Here is a 14,344-nt window from a genome sequence, read left to right as displayed (position 1 = left end):
GTCGGTTTACGGACGGTAGTTTAACGTGATAACGTCAAACATTACAGTAGTATAGACGGGCGGTCAGAGTATAGCAAAAGGGGCCCGATTCTGGGACTTTTGACGTGATAACGTCTAATAACTCGTTACTACGGGCAGCATGCATGAAAAGATGACGTCATTGTCCCGTTTCCCAATATAGCGAAAGCGCCATCTATTGGCGCGCGTTGGAACTAAGCGGCTGATCGATGCGCTCGGTATGGTTGTAGCGTGTGGCCTGAGTAAAGCACCACAGCTGCGACAGATGGCGCGCCCGTGTTTATTATTTTTGAGTGTTTGTAATTTAAAAACATGAAAGATTGCATTAAAATAAGCATCTTTTATAGAATGAAGTTGTTTGAAAAACCTACTTATTTAGGAGTTAGAGCAGTACGAAGTTGCGAATTTTCCCATAGTATTTACTAAGGCGCCAGAGACTTTAAATTTACGATGATTTTTTTACCAATATAACCTATGTTAATATTGATAAATCATATAGAACACGTTTAAATAAGGATGTTTTGTTATATAAACTTTTTCTTCTCCATTAATATTTACTGAGATATTAGGGTTCTAAGCACAGAACTAAATCAAGATAGAAGGAAAAAGTGTATCTACTTCGCGTGCGAAAAAGTTAAATAGCGAGCGACATTGTTCGCCGCGCAAGTCAGTCTGCTCCCGACCGCTGCCCGCGAGTGACATACAGTGAAAAATACAAAATGGGTCGGTATTCGATAATTAACTGTTCAAACACCACCAATAAAAGCAAGGGTGTTAAACAAAGTGTTTCCTATCATCGGTAAGTACCATTTGTCCTAAAATATTTTTTATTAAATAAAAAACACGATTTTCCTATTTTTATCATCAAAACATTAGCTGACGTACGGCCGTCAAACTAGTTTTCCATTGCGGCTTTAATTTGACGAGTCCGACTTGGCGTGCGTTTAAAACAAGCGATATAAAAATAGGCTATTCAAACTGTCGAGACAAAGTGAAGGTAGATTTGTTATTTTGTCCGTCGAACTCACGTCGAACTTAAGAATAGTGGTGCACCACGGAACTATATCGTCATGTATGCTGCGATTTCCTTATTCGATTTAAATCGATTTTGCGAAGCAGTGGAAATTATAATTATGTTTTTATATTGTTATGAAACTATACATATAAAGTACGAGTGAAAATTAATTTAACTTTAAAATAGGTTACAGTTACGGTATTAACGTTGAATTTGCGGTCGGCAGAAAAACAAATACAAACATAATACGCTCTATATTTATTATGAATAAAAATAACTCTAAAAATGTGTTAATGGTTAATAATATTTATATATTACTAAAAGTTGTAACAAACTAGACAAGCACATCACATCTACAACTCGGCTATGATTACTGTCACAATGATCACTGGATACAGGCTATATCAGTTCTTTAACTGCCTGCCTGCTTATTAAATAATAATAATAATAATAAATAACATGAGGATAATGCTGTGAGTACATGGTCGATTTTCTTAAAAATATTACGAAATATTAACTAGTATTAATACCTACCTACTAAAATCTTTGTTCCTGGCCTTAGGCAAATTATATACCTACTAGTGAATTGTTTGTCATCACACGAATACAGGTATATACTTAATTCATTTCACAACGAAGATGAACATCCGATATTTTTAACTTCGGCGGGCAACCTCCACAATCGATCGAATGGGTTACGTGGCGACAACGTTCCCATCACTAAAGTACACTCGTGACGTCATAGGCTCGACACAAAACGTTACACGCTCGGTTTCGCTGTTAATCACCGAGCATTTTCCTTCTATCTTGATTTAGTTCTGTGGTTCTAATACAACCATACAGAGCGCATCGATCAGCCGCTTAGTTCCTACGCGCGCCAATAGATGGCGCTTTCGCTATATTGGGAAACGGGACAATGACGTCATCTTTTTCGTGCATGCTGCATGCTGCCGTAGTAATAGTAACGAGTTATTAGACGTTATCACGTCAAAAACAGTCAAGAGATTTTAAAATGTACTACGATAGCATCGGCACATAGCCGCTGCGCTGTCAAACTCAAAGTCAATGTCAATGCCGTATTGCCGTAGAGTCCATGGATTTGGATTGGATTAGTCCGGACGGAATATACAAACTTCAATGTTATATTTTCAATTGTGTCTCAATTCGTTTTTAGATTTATCAAATTTGTGTAATCTTTGAAATGTTAACGTTACAACATTTTCTTTCCCCTCGCACTTGCGTCGTGAGTGTAAATAACTAGGTTCATATGTAGTTGGCTTCAAAGTTTGTTACAAAACAAAGTAAACTTACCATCATGTGTGACATTAAAGTAAAGTATGAAGCTCCAAATATTTGTCGAGGCTGTCTCAGCGCGGACAGGAAGCTTGCTCCCGTGGCTCCCGGTGACCTGTACTTCTCACTGTTGACAGAGGACCAAAAAGTGGAGGTAAGTTGGACTCTACTCATGATCACCCCTCAAACGCCTTGTTCAAAATCTGTCCTAGACAAGTTGTAATTAACGAACCAACTGTAATTAACAAACTGAAGGCACAACTAGGGAACAAATCAAATTATTTTATTGAATATATAAATAATAAATTTAAATAGATATCATACACGAACATTAGCCGCGTAAGCTGAAAACCCGGGTTCGATTCCCGGCTCGGCCACCAGTGGGCCCTGTCGTTTTTTCTTTCGTGTATGATATCTATTTAAATTTAAAGCTGAAGGCAGTTAAGTTTAGTTTACTGTTCCAATTCAGTAGCAAATTTTTGACAACAGCGTTCCAGGGGTTAAAACCGGCACACATGTACGGTTTACAGTTCCCATATAAGTTGGTGTCTGTCACTATTGTCAGTAATTCAAATTACATTAGCATGAGTGTTGAAATAATTCCAGGCCACAGAGAACCTCCTATAGAGTGGCAGTCTTGTATATTTGGTTCGCGATACGAGTCACCACTGTTTGGGGTGCGAGGAGCGGGCGGGGAATGTGTTAAGCGCGCTGTGATTGGCCGTTTCAAGGACGGCGGGCAGTCGCGCCAGATGAAAAGGGACAGAAGTATGACTGTCCCTCTACTGACGCGTAAGTGGCCAATGTAAGTTGACCTATGCCGGCTCTGAATAAATTATAAATATGACTTATTTGTGGAATGTAATGCCGTCTGTTTTTAAATTTGAGCTTCTTGTTACCTTTCCACACCATTTCACACTACAGGTGGACATCTTTAAGGCATCAAAATACCCTTTTCCAATTTTTTTGTGCGAAAAACACGCGCTGCTTTCGGGTCTGTTACTTGGTCGATACTGATCGGGCACGGCGAGCGCCCGCGCTTATATCAGTGCAAATACTAGGAAGGCTGGCCACCGCGAGTCGTCTTGTAATAGATGTCTATAGGGGTTGGTCTGTGTTCCAGGCTCATACACCAAGGTAAGTAGCACAACAGCCACTTTAAAGGCATGACTGAACATAATTTTTACTTTTACAAATAAACATCTTATCTTATCTTATCTACTCTGAATTATATGCTATGGGCCATGGCGGTCACAACAATGAGGTGCAAATTCAACAAATTCAACCTTGAATAACAAGTCAATACAAATTTCAAATCATTCATCTTGAGTGACATCTCAATATAGGCACTCATCTATGTGATTGAACAAATTAGATAATGATTTCAGTGTTGAAACTTAGATTTCCTTCCAGGCTCTAACCATACCACAGGTAGAGCTGTGCTGGGAGTGCGTGGCGCTGCTGAGTAGAATCCGCAGGTTTCAAGCTCAAGTCCAAAGTGCGCACAGTATTCTACAAGAATCTTTACAATTTCCGGTGAGTGCTTCCATGTTACAAACTACTTTTATACATATTATATGGAATGGGCTAAGACTGAATGCCACCTGAAAAGGTATTGTATTAGCATATATTGCACCCCTAGAAAAGTTGGTAAGCATAATATAATCTGAATATTTAACTATGTTGGTGACAAACAAGCATACAGACTGCTTGCTACTCAGGCTTACAATGAGGCTTGCTGCAACCTTGTTAACTACAAAATAATTCCTATATGTCATTCCTCCTTCATCAAGCAATATAATACTTTAATAATTTTCAGCCTACAAAACCTACTTTTTCTTCACTTAAAATTCATTACAAATTTGAATATGATGCTGTTATTGAAGATAAGAAAGTATTTGAAAAATTATCAGTTTCTGAAGAACAACAGCTTACTACAGCGAATGAGAAAGTTATCATACCCACAAAATACAAAACTACTAATAAAACAAACAATGTTGAAAATGTGAAAAGTTTCAAAGATGTTATAAATGATCTTTTAAAAAATTTAAATGTAAAAAAAGACGATAAAAGTAAATGTCCCAGTAATGACAGTGATGAAGATGTAGATGAGGATAATGATAATGATAACTTTGATGGAGATGAAACAAATTATAGTTCACCTGTAGAAGTGTCTGATATTGAAGATGATAGTTTGAAAACATTACCAGTTACTGCTAATAATACTTTATCAAAAGTTAAACAACCTCAACAAAATAATGTAAAAATCACAAGACAAGCAATAAAGACCTTCAGCCAAAAAGTGGACATACCAATACTTACACAACCTAACACAAATAACGGAACCGCTAAAGAAGAAGCAACTACAACTCTAAACCAAAAAGTGGATGCAAAGAAATTTATTAAGACTCCTGCAATGTTGAAACTGGAAATGGAGTTAAAGAAGCACATGAGTGTTGTGAAACCCGTACCAAAAGAGGCGCCGAGTAAAACTCGAAAGAAACGTGCGGAGAGAAAAGCAACTGCTGATATAAACGACGCTCAGTCAGACCATGATGATGATGAACCGGAAACAAAAAAGCCAAAGCAGACAGAGTTAGACCCAGATTTCAGTTTAGACGAGGACACGGATGCCGATACAGATAATAGTGAAGAGTTTAAACCTCTGGGCATTTCCAAGCCAAAGGAACGCGAAGGAGATGGTGAAACAGAAAGACATCGTAAATTCAAGAAGACAATTACAAATTATAAAAATATAGCAGAAGTTACCCCGTACTTTACAGAAATCGAGATGGGTGAGCAGGAAATACGGAGCGCATTAGAAAAAGATGACGCCATCGTAAAAGAGAACAAGCCTACGAAGTGCGTTATTTGCGGGATGGCGTTCACGCACCGGCGGGCGCTGAAGCGGCACGGCCTCGCGTACCACAGGAGGCTAGTAAGTAGGAACCTATCAACAGTAGGGACCGACCGAAATTCGGTTTCATTTCGGCCAAAAAATCATGTTTCGGCTGTAGCTTCGGTTTCGGCCAAAAAGCTGCCGAATCTTTCGCGTGGGCTCACTTTCCCAGGTTTCCTCAGGCTCAAGTTCCTGATAAGGTGATAAGAGTTCAAAAAATAACAAATTACGAAAATACTGACAAATAGTGAACTCGTAAAATAAAATAAATACTTACATATGACAAGACTATGAGTAGGGTCAAGTTAAGTTGAGTATTAAAAGCGGTTTTATACTTGTTTTGCAAAACAAAGCTTCTAAAGTTTCTGTTTCAGTTTCGGCCGAAACTAGAGCCTGATTAGAGATGATTAAATAAATAAATGGTTTGCAGTACCCACAGCAGTATAGAAAAGGGGCCTGGTACAACCCGCCCCCGGAGTACCCCGCGCGGTCCGTGTGGCGGTGCGGGCCGTGCGGGCGGCTGCTGCGAGAGACGCACGCGCTCGCACACATGAACGAGTACCACAAGGTGCAGTACTTCTGCAACGGGAGCGGCTGCGAGTGGTGCCAGAGATGTTTTTGGTAAGTTAACGGACTGAGTGATTAGGGACAAGGGTATCTTATCTTACCAGTGGCGTATTTACTCCAACCGTCCCGTAGCCCAAGCGTAAAACGTAGCGTAGCACAAGTGCTGCAGGATTTTTTCTTAAATTAACTATTTTATCAATCCTGAATGGGGCGGCAAAACTTAATCCTGACCAGAAATATATGACTGCGCGCCATGTTGCGGAATGTCATTACAACTATTTTCTTTAGTAGATGTACTATACTCAACTGTCATCGCATAAGGTACAGCGGGCCAATTTCGACTTGGGGGCAAATGCAACTGTTCCATTTTTGAACCAACTTCAAAAAAGTGCAGATTACAATATTTTCAATATATTTTTAGGGAAAAGGAAGATTTTGACCAGCACTGGGACGAAATTCATAGAAAAACCGTATGCGATTACTGTAAAAAACCCAAGAAGAATAAGAGAAGTCTGGAAATGCACATGCAGTGAGTAATCTCCACTTGAATCAAAATTTAAAATAGAAGTCCATACGTGATTACACGCAAAGGCCGGCAACGCACGTCCTACACTTCTGGTGTTTCGGGTGTCCATGGGCGGCGGTGATTGCTTACCGTCAGGCGATCTGTCATAGTTTATAGTACCTCAGATACATATGTATCTATTGTCAAGACGTTAAAGTGCGCCTTCCGATAATTGCTAGGCTGGCTTTCGTGTGTTCTGCCTACGCCTTTGGAAAATACAGGACGTTATATCTTTAATTATTTTCAGTACAGATGGTGTTTGTGAAGTGTTGGAGAAGTGTTCATTTCTTGTTAGGTCGAAACTTCGGAGGGCCATAAACACTGAAAAACGTCGTACGGTACGATACACGTGCAAAAAGGAAATACGTGTCGATTTAAAACTTTAATTTATCGCCACTCGTTTCGAACTTCTTTTTTCGCACTTGTATCGTAATGTACTATTTCTCAAACATGCAATGAAATATTGTCTTTACGTTCCTTAAAATGGGCTGGGAAGTATCGCTTTTTGGGCGCAACAACTCGAGAGGACTGTAAAGGGATTTCATATTATTTTTAGGCCTAGGCCTGCAAAGTAACTTTTTTTTATAAAATATTGTCCTTTAGAGATTTTTTATTTATTTCATTGTATGTGTGAGAAAAGCACTATCCTCCTAAGGCCCAAGGTCCTTCCTATAGTAATAATTAAGTTGGTCATTCAGACCCAGCTTCTTCAACGACTGTATAGTCATAGCGTACCACGGTCCTACCAGTAGGACTTATTATAAAAGCCATCATTTTGATTCCAAATTGCGCACCAATCTAAACTGACGTCATACGATTTTCTAGAGGGGTATTTTAGTTTGAATGTGAACACACTCATAAGCTTGAAAAATAAAAACAAAATGTCAAACTGACAACTTACAGACGGCGACATGGGTATTCCGTGAAGGAGAGGTTAGTAAATCCAATTTTATTCATGTAATCTTGAGTAATTTTTTACTAATTTTTAAATTATCTTCATTTTTATAAGTTATTTTACGGAGTTAAGTAATAATTTCATTGATTTTGTTTATATTTTACGAAATACGGGATGTAAAAATATTATGTCCTATGAGTAGTACCTCGGGTTTATACAACTACATAATTTAATAATAATGTTTGTGGTGGTTGCAAAAACTGACACATATTGCTTTTATTGTTGTAGGATTAAATGACAGAGAAACATAATTCGCTCTTACGGAATCAGAAATAGAAACTGAAGATGAAGAAACAGACTTTTGCAACATAAAACTCATAGAAACAAATTTTGTACAAACAAGATCCCGGTATGATTCCTCTAGTTCCTATGTCGATATTTCTCTGTCAGAACTAATTTCAAAGCCTATCCACGGCAGGACTCGATATTTCGTCGTGCATCTTCTGCAGGACGTCGTCGAGGAGCGCCTACAAGAGGACGATCTCACGCTCGCAGTGGAGTAACGTTCGTCCAAGAAGAGCGTAAAATCTTAATTTTTGGGTCTAGTAAACCACTAAAGATTAGTGATTAGTGCATTATATAATTTAAATAAGACTATTATTTTATTGTTTTCATTCAATAAAACTGAAAAAGAAACAAATCTTAAGTGAGTTTTTTTTATTTCGTAATATAAATTACGTTTTTTTATAAGCCCATGGTCCTTCATGTAGGACTTTTTTAATTAAAATGAAATTATCCTAAAAGGCATCATAAACTGATAATAAATATGCCCCAAAGCTGTTGGTGGCATACAAGTACAATAACATTAAAAAAATGTGTTCCTAATGTTTGGGCCTGAACGAGTATAAGGGTGAATCAACTTTTTCTTGTTTGTTATTGCCATGGTTACGGTCCCCTGGGTCACCCTGGTTTTATGCAAAATTATGGTACTTAAACTATGCAAACCTGCAATCCTGCATGTAGAGTAGTGGCAAATTAAATAAAGGGGTTGGTGGCACCAGAAAACTGCATGTTTGCATAGTTTAAATAGCATTATTTTGCATATATAACCTGGGTGACCCAGGGGACCGTAACCATGGCAATAACAAACAAGAAAAAGTTGATTCACCCATAAAACAATAGTACTGGTAGTACCGTGGTTCGCAATGACTAGGGGCCGAATTTCGCCTTGGGCCTTAGGAGGCTATACATGCCTCGGCGTGAAAACGGATTCCCGGCCTCGTATCCCTATCCTAGTATATACCCACTTGGCCGGAAATCCTCATTGTTCAAAATTCTACCTATAATTCTACCTACCTAACCATATATATTTAAAAGATATGTTTTTCCCCCCTCGCGCCTCGCCCCGCCCGCGCGGCCCTCTAATTAGTTGTTGACGCCTGACAGACTGTTATAAGACATGTGCAAAAACGGTTGTGCTTCCGCGATGAAGTGTGGACCCCGGCCAGTCCTGCCTGCAGTTCCTGACTCCCGGAGACAAGGTTAGTGCATGTCTTTGACCACCTTGACAGATTTTTGCCCCCTCTTGTCCGTACATAAACACTCATTTTCCCGGCCTCTGATGTAATTTTACATCAGAGGCCTAGGCCTAAAAAATAATATGAAATCCCTTTACAGTCCTCTCGAGTTGTTGCGCCCAACCCAAAAAGCGATACTTCCCAGCCCATTTTAAGGAACGTAAAGACAATATTTCATTGCATGTTTGAGAAATGTACTATTACGTTCTGTTCTATATATAGAGGTAGTAGAAAAAGTAATGAAGACTGTATAAATGACCTTATTTTAGAACATCTCACGCCAAGCTGGTGAAGCCCGTGATCCCGCAGTGCAAGGAGTGCGCGGCGGTGTTCCCGTCCTTCAAGTCTCTGAGCAACCACCGGCATAACGCGCACAGGAGGCGCGAGGTAATACTGTCAATAGGCTACTAAAAGGAATTTAGAACCAGTTGCATCAACAGTTATTTCATTAACGTGTCAGAAGGGGCTATACGTGTTGGCTTCGGCTCCACGCACGCCTCCCAAAGATTTTTGCACGGTTTTATATTTTTAGTTTCTGTAAGGAAAATGAATTGGAAAAATTAAATACGAAATTCCCCCCCCCCCCCCTCTTTCGTCGATGATTTAGTAATTATTTAACAAAAACTGGAAAATGCCGCTTCGTTTATAAAATTTGTCACCCAAGTCGGTCATCCTCATCAACTTCTCCACTTTCTATTGAGAGTTTGAGACCCTACTACTATTTAGTATTATAAACTTTTTGCACCTAAGTGTACCTCTCTAGTAAAGGTAACCCCTTCTCTAGGAAGGGTAACCCCTTCGAGATGCCACGTTAACGAAAGGGTAACCCGTTTCTATTTTAAAAAAACATGACATCTGTGCTGTCAAATATTGAACGAATTATCGCGAATAATAAGTTGAAAATGGTTAAATTCGCAATTATGGACGGATGGTCTATTGGCGGAAATAGTAACGCGTTGGACCGGCAATCCAAAGATGTGGGTTCGAGTCCCACGCTGGCCAGAGTCGATCGATGTTGATTTTTTTTAAATAATATGGTGGTTTGTGTTCACGTCTCACGAACGGACTAGAAGGGGCAAAACAGAAATAAAAAAAAATCTGTCAGGTTATCAAAGAGACGCACTAACCTTCTCTCCGGGTGTCAGGCGCTGCAGGCATGGTCGGCCGGGGTCCTCAATTCTTTCAGGGGGCACACAACCGCGCCTGCACATGTCTTATATCTTATATCCATCTGTCAGGTCGACAACTAATTAGAGGATCGCGCGGGACGAGAGACTCGGGCGAGGGGCGACATATTTGTATAAATATAAATGGACACTAAACTTGTAGTGCGGGGCGGAAACGGCTAATTAGTATGAGAGTACAGTCCCTGCTGGCAGAAAGCATGAAACTTGGCATGTATATAGCTTATAGGTTTATAAGAAAATATGGAAGTAGAAACACGCCGAGGTGTCAATGTTTCCCCTCTTTCCGCCTACTTTTGTATCCTTGATTTCAGTTTTTTAATATTTCCATGAAAACCGTGAAAGCTACCATCACGATGTCTAGGAGAAGTATATTCTTCATAAAATTCTCTACAATATTGTCTATGGAAGTATAAAGCTAGAACTTATAATTTTCAAACTATGCTCATTTTCCCCTAACAATATTTCTCTTTGATGACCTGAACGATAAGTAAGACTAGCGACTTTGCTCTTTTACCTGTGGCGATGTTGCTTCACAAAATTGTTCCTTGGGTCAAACTGATCCGATTTAGTTCAATAGTCATGAAATCGCATGTCACTATCCTCCACAAAGACAAGGGGAAAGGGCCGGTTTCCTCGGTGAAAACTATGCATTACTTCTTTTTGCTCTTAGTGACTAGGGCAAATCGTATATCATTTTCGTGTAATATAAGGACGAGTTAATCATTTCTGAAAAAATCGTTGCACCTTATCATACAAAAATAACGATTTGTCACTGTTCTGAACGTAAATGCATGCTGTTCTTATAGAAACACAAAAATCACTATATCTTATGCCTTTAATATTTGAGGAGTTCCCTCGACTTCTCCAGGATTCCATCATCAGAACTGGGTTATTGGCTAATCTGTCCTATGTTTTATTTGTTGATAATTGCCGAGATGTAACTGTAAATGCCATAACTTCCATACTTAATGAAATACATAAAAATTCATTGTTGTTCTAAAAAATCGTTATTTTTGTATGAAAAGGTGCAACGATTTTTTTCAGAAATGATTAACTCGTCCCTATATTACACGAAAATGATATACGATTTGCCCTAGTCGCTAAGAGCAAAAAGAAGTAATGCATAGATTTCACCGAGGAAACCGGCCCTTTCCCTTTGTCTTAGTGGGGGGTAGTGACGTGCGATTTCATAACTATTGAGCTAAATCGGATCAGTTTCACCCAAGGAACAATTTTGTGAAGTAACATCGCCACAGGTAAAAGAGCAAAGTCGCTAGTCTTACTTATCGTTCAGGTCATCAAAGAGAAATATTGTTAGGGGAAAATGAGCATAGTTTGAAAATTATAAGTTCTAGCTTTATACTTCCATAGACAATATTGTAGAGAATTTTATGAAGAATATACTTCTCCTAGACATCGTGATGATAGCTTTCACGGTTTTCATGGAAATATTAAAAAACTGAAATCAGGGATACTAAAGTGGGGGGAAAGAGGGGAAACACTGACACCTCGGCGTGTTTCTACTTCCATATTTTCTTATAAACCTATAAGCTATATACATGCCAAGTTTCATGCTTTCTGCCAGACCGGACTGTACATCTGGTTAAGAACTCGGACTATTGTATAAATTATATGTTTTCAGGAGCCGGCAGAACAGCGTTACTGCGTGGAGTGCGACGTGACCTTCAAGCGGATCGCCACCTTCCAGAAGCACTTCCTCGACAGGCACTCCGGCGTGCCCAAACCCACGTGAGTGCGCAGAGTTCCCAGCCACAGACGATTATCCTCCTCGGGCCCAGATGTATCGTTGTCTTAAGTACCCAGTACATATGATTTCTTGAACTTACTGTGAGGTGGGGCTTAATCAATTTGTGTAAGATTGCCCTGTAATATTAATATTTATTTGTTTGTCCAACATATTTTCTTTGCAGGTATCCGTGCGAGTATTGTGGGAAGGAGTTAGCCAACAAAAATTCTTACCAGAAGCACGTCGCGCTCCTGCACATGGGCAAGACGAACTTCTGTTGCCATATTTGCGGCAAGGTGAGACAACTGAGGGGGGACTGAAATCTTCTCGAGGCTGAGGCGTAGGGTTAGAGCCGGCGTAGCTTTATTTGACGTTCATAAGCGCATTGTAATATGCCTACTTGGAAAATAAATATTTCATATCATTACAAACCGAGATTTGAACCGGTTTTTACACCAAGCATACTGACCATGTCAATGGGCTTATTATTGCAGCACCTTACGAGCGAATGGTGTATTCTGTTCGAAAACCCCATTGAAAAGGATTAAGCCTATTCAGAAAGGTTTCCATATCGTTACGGCAACCCAATGGTCGGGAAACAATAACGTAAGGGTGAGCTTGATATGGTTACCGTATCGAGGTGAATAATCAAACAAAAGGGTTTTCTGGCCCCTGCTAGCTGTAGGAGGTATCAAATTGACATTTACAATTCTGTTTAGGGACAATTTTTAAGGTAGAGCACAACCACCTTGGGCAGGGCATTATCACTTCATTCCCTCACTACGCTCAATGTAGAATATATTCAATTGTAGAATATATTGTTTCGTGGAAGACTCAGTGTACATTTGCCGTAAATATGTAATTTTTCTCCCTTGTGACACAAGTATCTATTGTTAAAAACATGTTAAATCCTAAATGCATAGTGACCATGAGTTGTAAAATTTATTCTAAAAGAATTTTTTACAAGCAAAACTGTCTACGAATGTTGCGTTAATTGCTATCAAGTTAAGAATTAACCTTGTAAGACGCGGTTCGCTATCATTTCAGTACATGTCGTCTTCGCAAGCCCTCAAAATGCACCTGGACTCGCACCTCAACATCAAACCTCCGAAGACCAAGAAGTGCGACATCTGCGGGCGCTTGTTCTCGGTGAGTGTTTCACGGAAATGATATTTATTAAATTTAAAAGTGGAAAATGTCTGCCCTGGGTGAGACTAGATCCCTCTGGATCTAGTCTCACCCAGGGCAGACATTTTCCACTTTTAAATTGATTCTAAGCAGACGATTCTGCTAATCAGAAGTTAAAAATGATATTCATTGTATGGGGAAAGTAAACTGTGCCCCCAAATGGCTTCTTACTAACATCAAAAAGTTACTAGTAAATGTATTAGTAAATGATGAAATACATTATAAAACTTATAGTAGGCTCTGGTAAAAAGAACTCTTGTAATAAATAGCCAGTTCCTGAGATGCGGTGTGACTGTACCTATCGGTAACATCATTTCGGTATAAGTAGGTGCTTACATTACATGCATACATTCATAAACCCACGCCTGTACTTCCAAAAGGGGAAGGCAGAATTAATGAAGTTGTCTGAGTTCCAGTCCCCTCTACAAATTAAGGGGTTGAAAGAAAACCTAATTTGTGATATTGCATGACAGCCACCGTCCACATCCACGGGAGAAAAGGAACCAATGTAGTCAATTGATCTAAACCTTATAAGGCATCTTCTGGGCCAGCTCACTCCATCGTAGGCCACGTCTTTGCCTTTGTAGTCTGTGGCCAAGAGTGAGTTCGTTTATAATTTAAAAAAGAGTCAATCTAATATAAAGCGACCATTTTCAGAACGACAGGACCCTCCGCCACCACACGTACACGCACACGGGCGAGCGGCCGTACGCGTGCCCGCACGGCGACGCGGCCTTCACGCAGCCGCACTGTCTGCGCGCGCACCTCCTCAAGCAGCACGGCGTCGACGCCCGCGTCAAGACGGACGGCACCATCACTCTACTGAATGAACCGACCGGGACCATCACTGAAGGAACTGGGATGCTCACTGGAGTGACTGAGGTGGAGATGGAAAAATAAGTTTGGGAAGGAAGCCGCTTACTTACCTATTACTTAACTCCTCCAGAACCAAATACTTGTATTGTCTCCTACAGTCGAGTTCATAAATATGTGTACATTTTTTCACATTATTGCTACGAGTTAAGGCGAAGAAATGTACAGATATTTATGAACTCGACTGTACCTACACCATAATCGGCGCCAAGACAGCGCTGGAAAATGGTACAACTTTACACAGTTGAATGTGGGATTTCGATTATTAATAAGATTAATAGTTTAAGACTTAAATTTGAATAGAGGTTACATAATTGTACCTAACTAATTCCTGGACCTATGTGAAGTAATTTGCGAGTTAATAAATGTATATTTTGTATCTTGTTTACTATACGAGTAGCCCCTCCGTCGTCACTGTGCTTATGTAAGTATAATGAGTAGGTACAGTCACGAACTTTAGGTAACTCTTGAGCCATTTCGGGTTGGAGCTAATGTAGTTGTCAATGCTAATATGAAATGT

At 39.7% G+C, this 14,344-nt stretch overlaps 1 protein-coding gene across 1 annotated transcript; it reads left to right on the top strand.

The window, feature by feature from the left end:
- Window positions 1-2,046: 2,046 nt before the first annotated feature.
- Window positions 2,047-14,203, top strand: LOC125237761 (zinc finger protein 37-like). Its single transcript, XM_048144936.1, has 10 exons — window positions 2,047-2,480; window positions 3,740-3,862; window positions 4,146-5,264; window positions 5,656-5,846; window positions 6,214-6,321; window positions 9,099-9,216; window positions 11,659-11,765; window positions 11,948-12,059; window positions 12,811-12,912; window positions 13,609-14,203. Exons 1-10 carry the CDS (start codon window positions 2,349-2,351, stop codon window positions 13,849-13,851), a joined length of 2,355 nt encoding a protein of 784 aa, XP_048000893.1. The 5' UTR covers window positions 2,047-2,348; the 3' UTR covers window positions 13,852-14,203.
- The last annotated feature ends 141 nt before the right edge of the window (window positions 14,204-14,344 follow it).

The sequence above is a fragment of the Leguminivora glycinivorella genome, chromosome 22 (assembly GCF_023078275.1).
Source record: "Leguminivora glycinivorella isolate SPB_JAAS2020 chromosome 22, LegGlyc_1.1, whole genome shotgun sequence".
NCBI lineage: Eukaryota > Metazoa > Arthropoda > Insecta > Lepidoptera > Tortricidae > Leguminivora > Leguminivora glycinivorella.
This window is presented reverse-complemented; position numbering and strand designations above follow the sequence as displayed.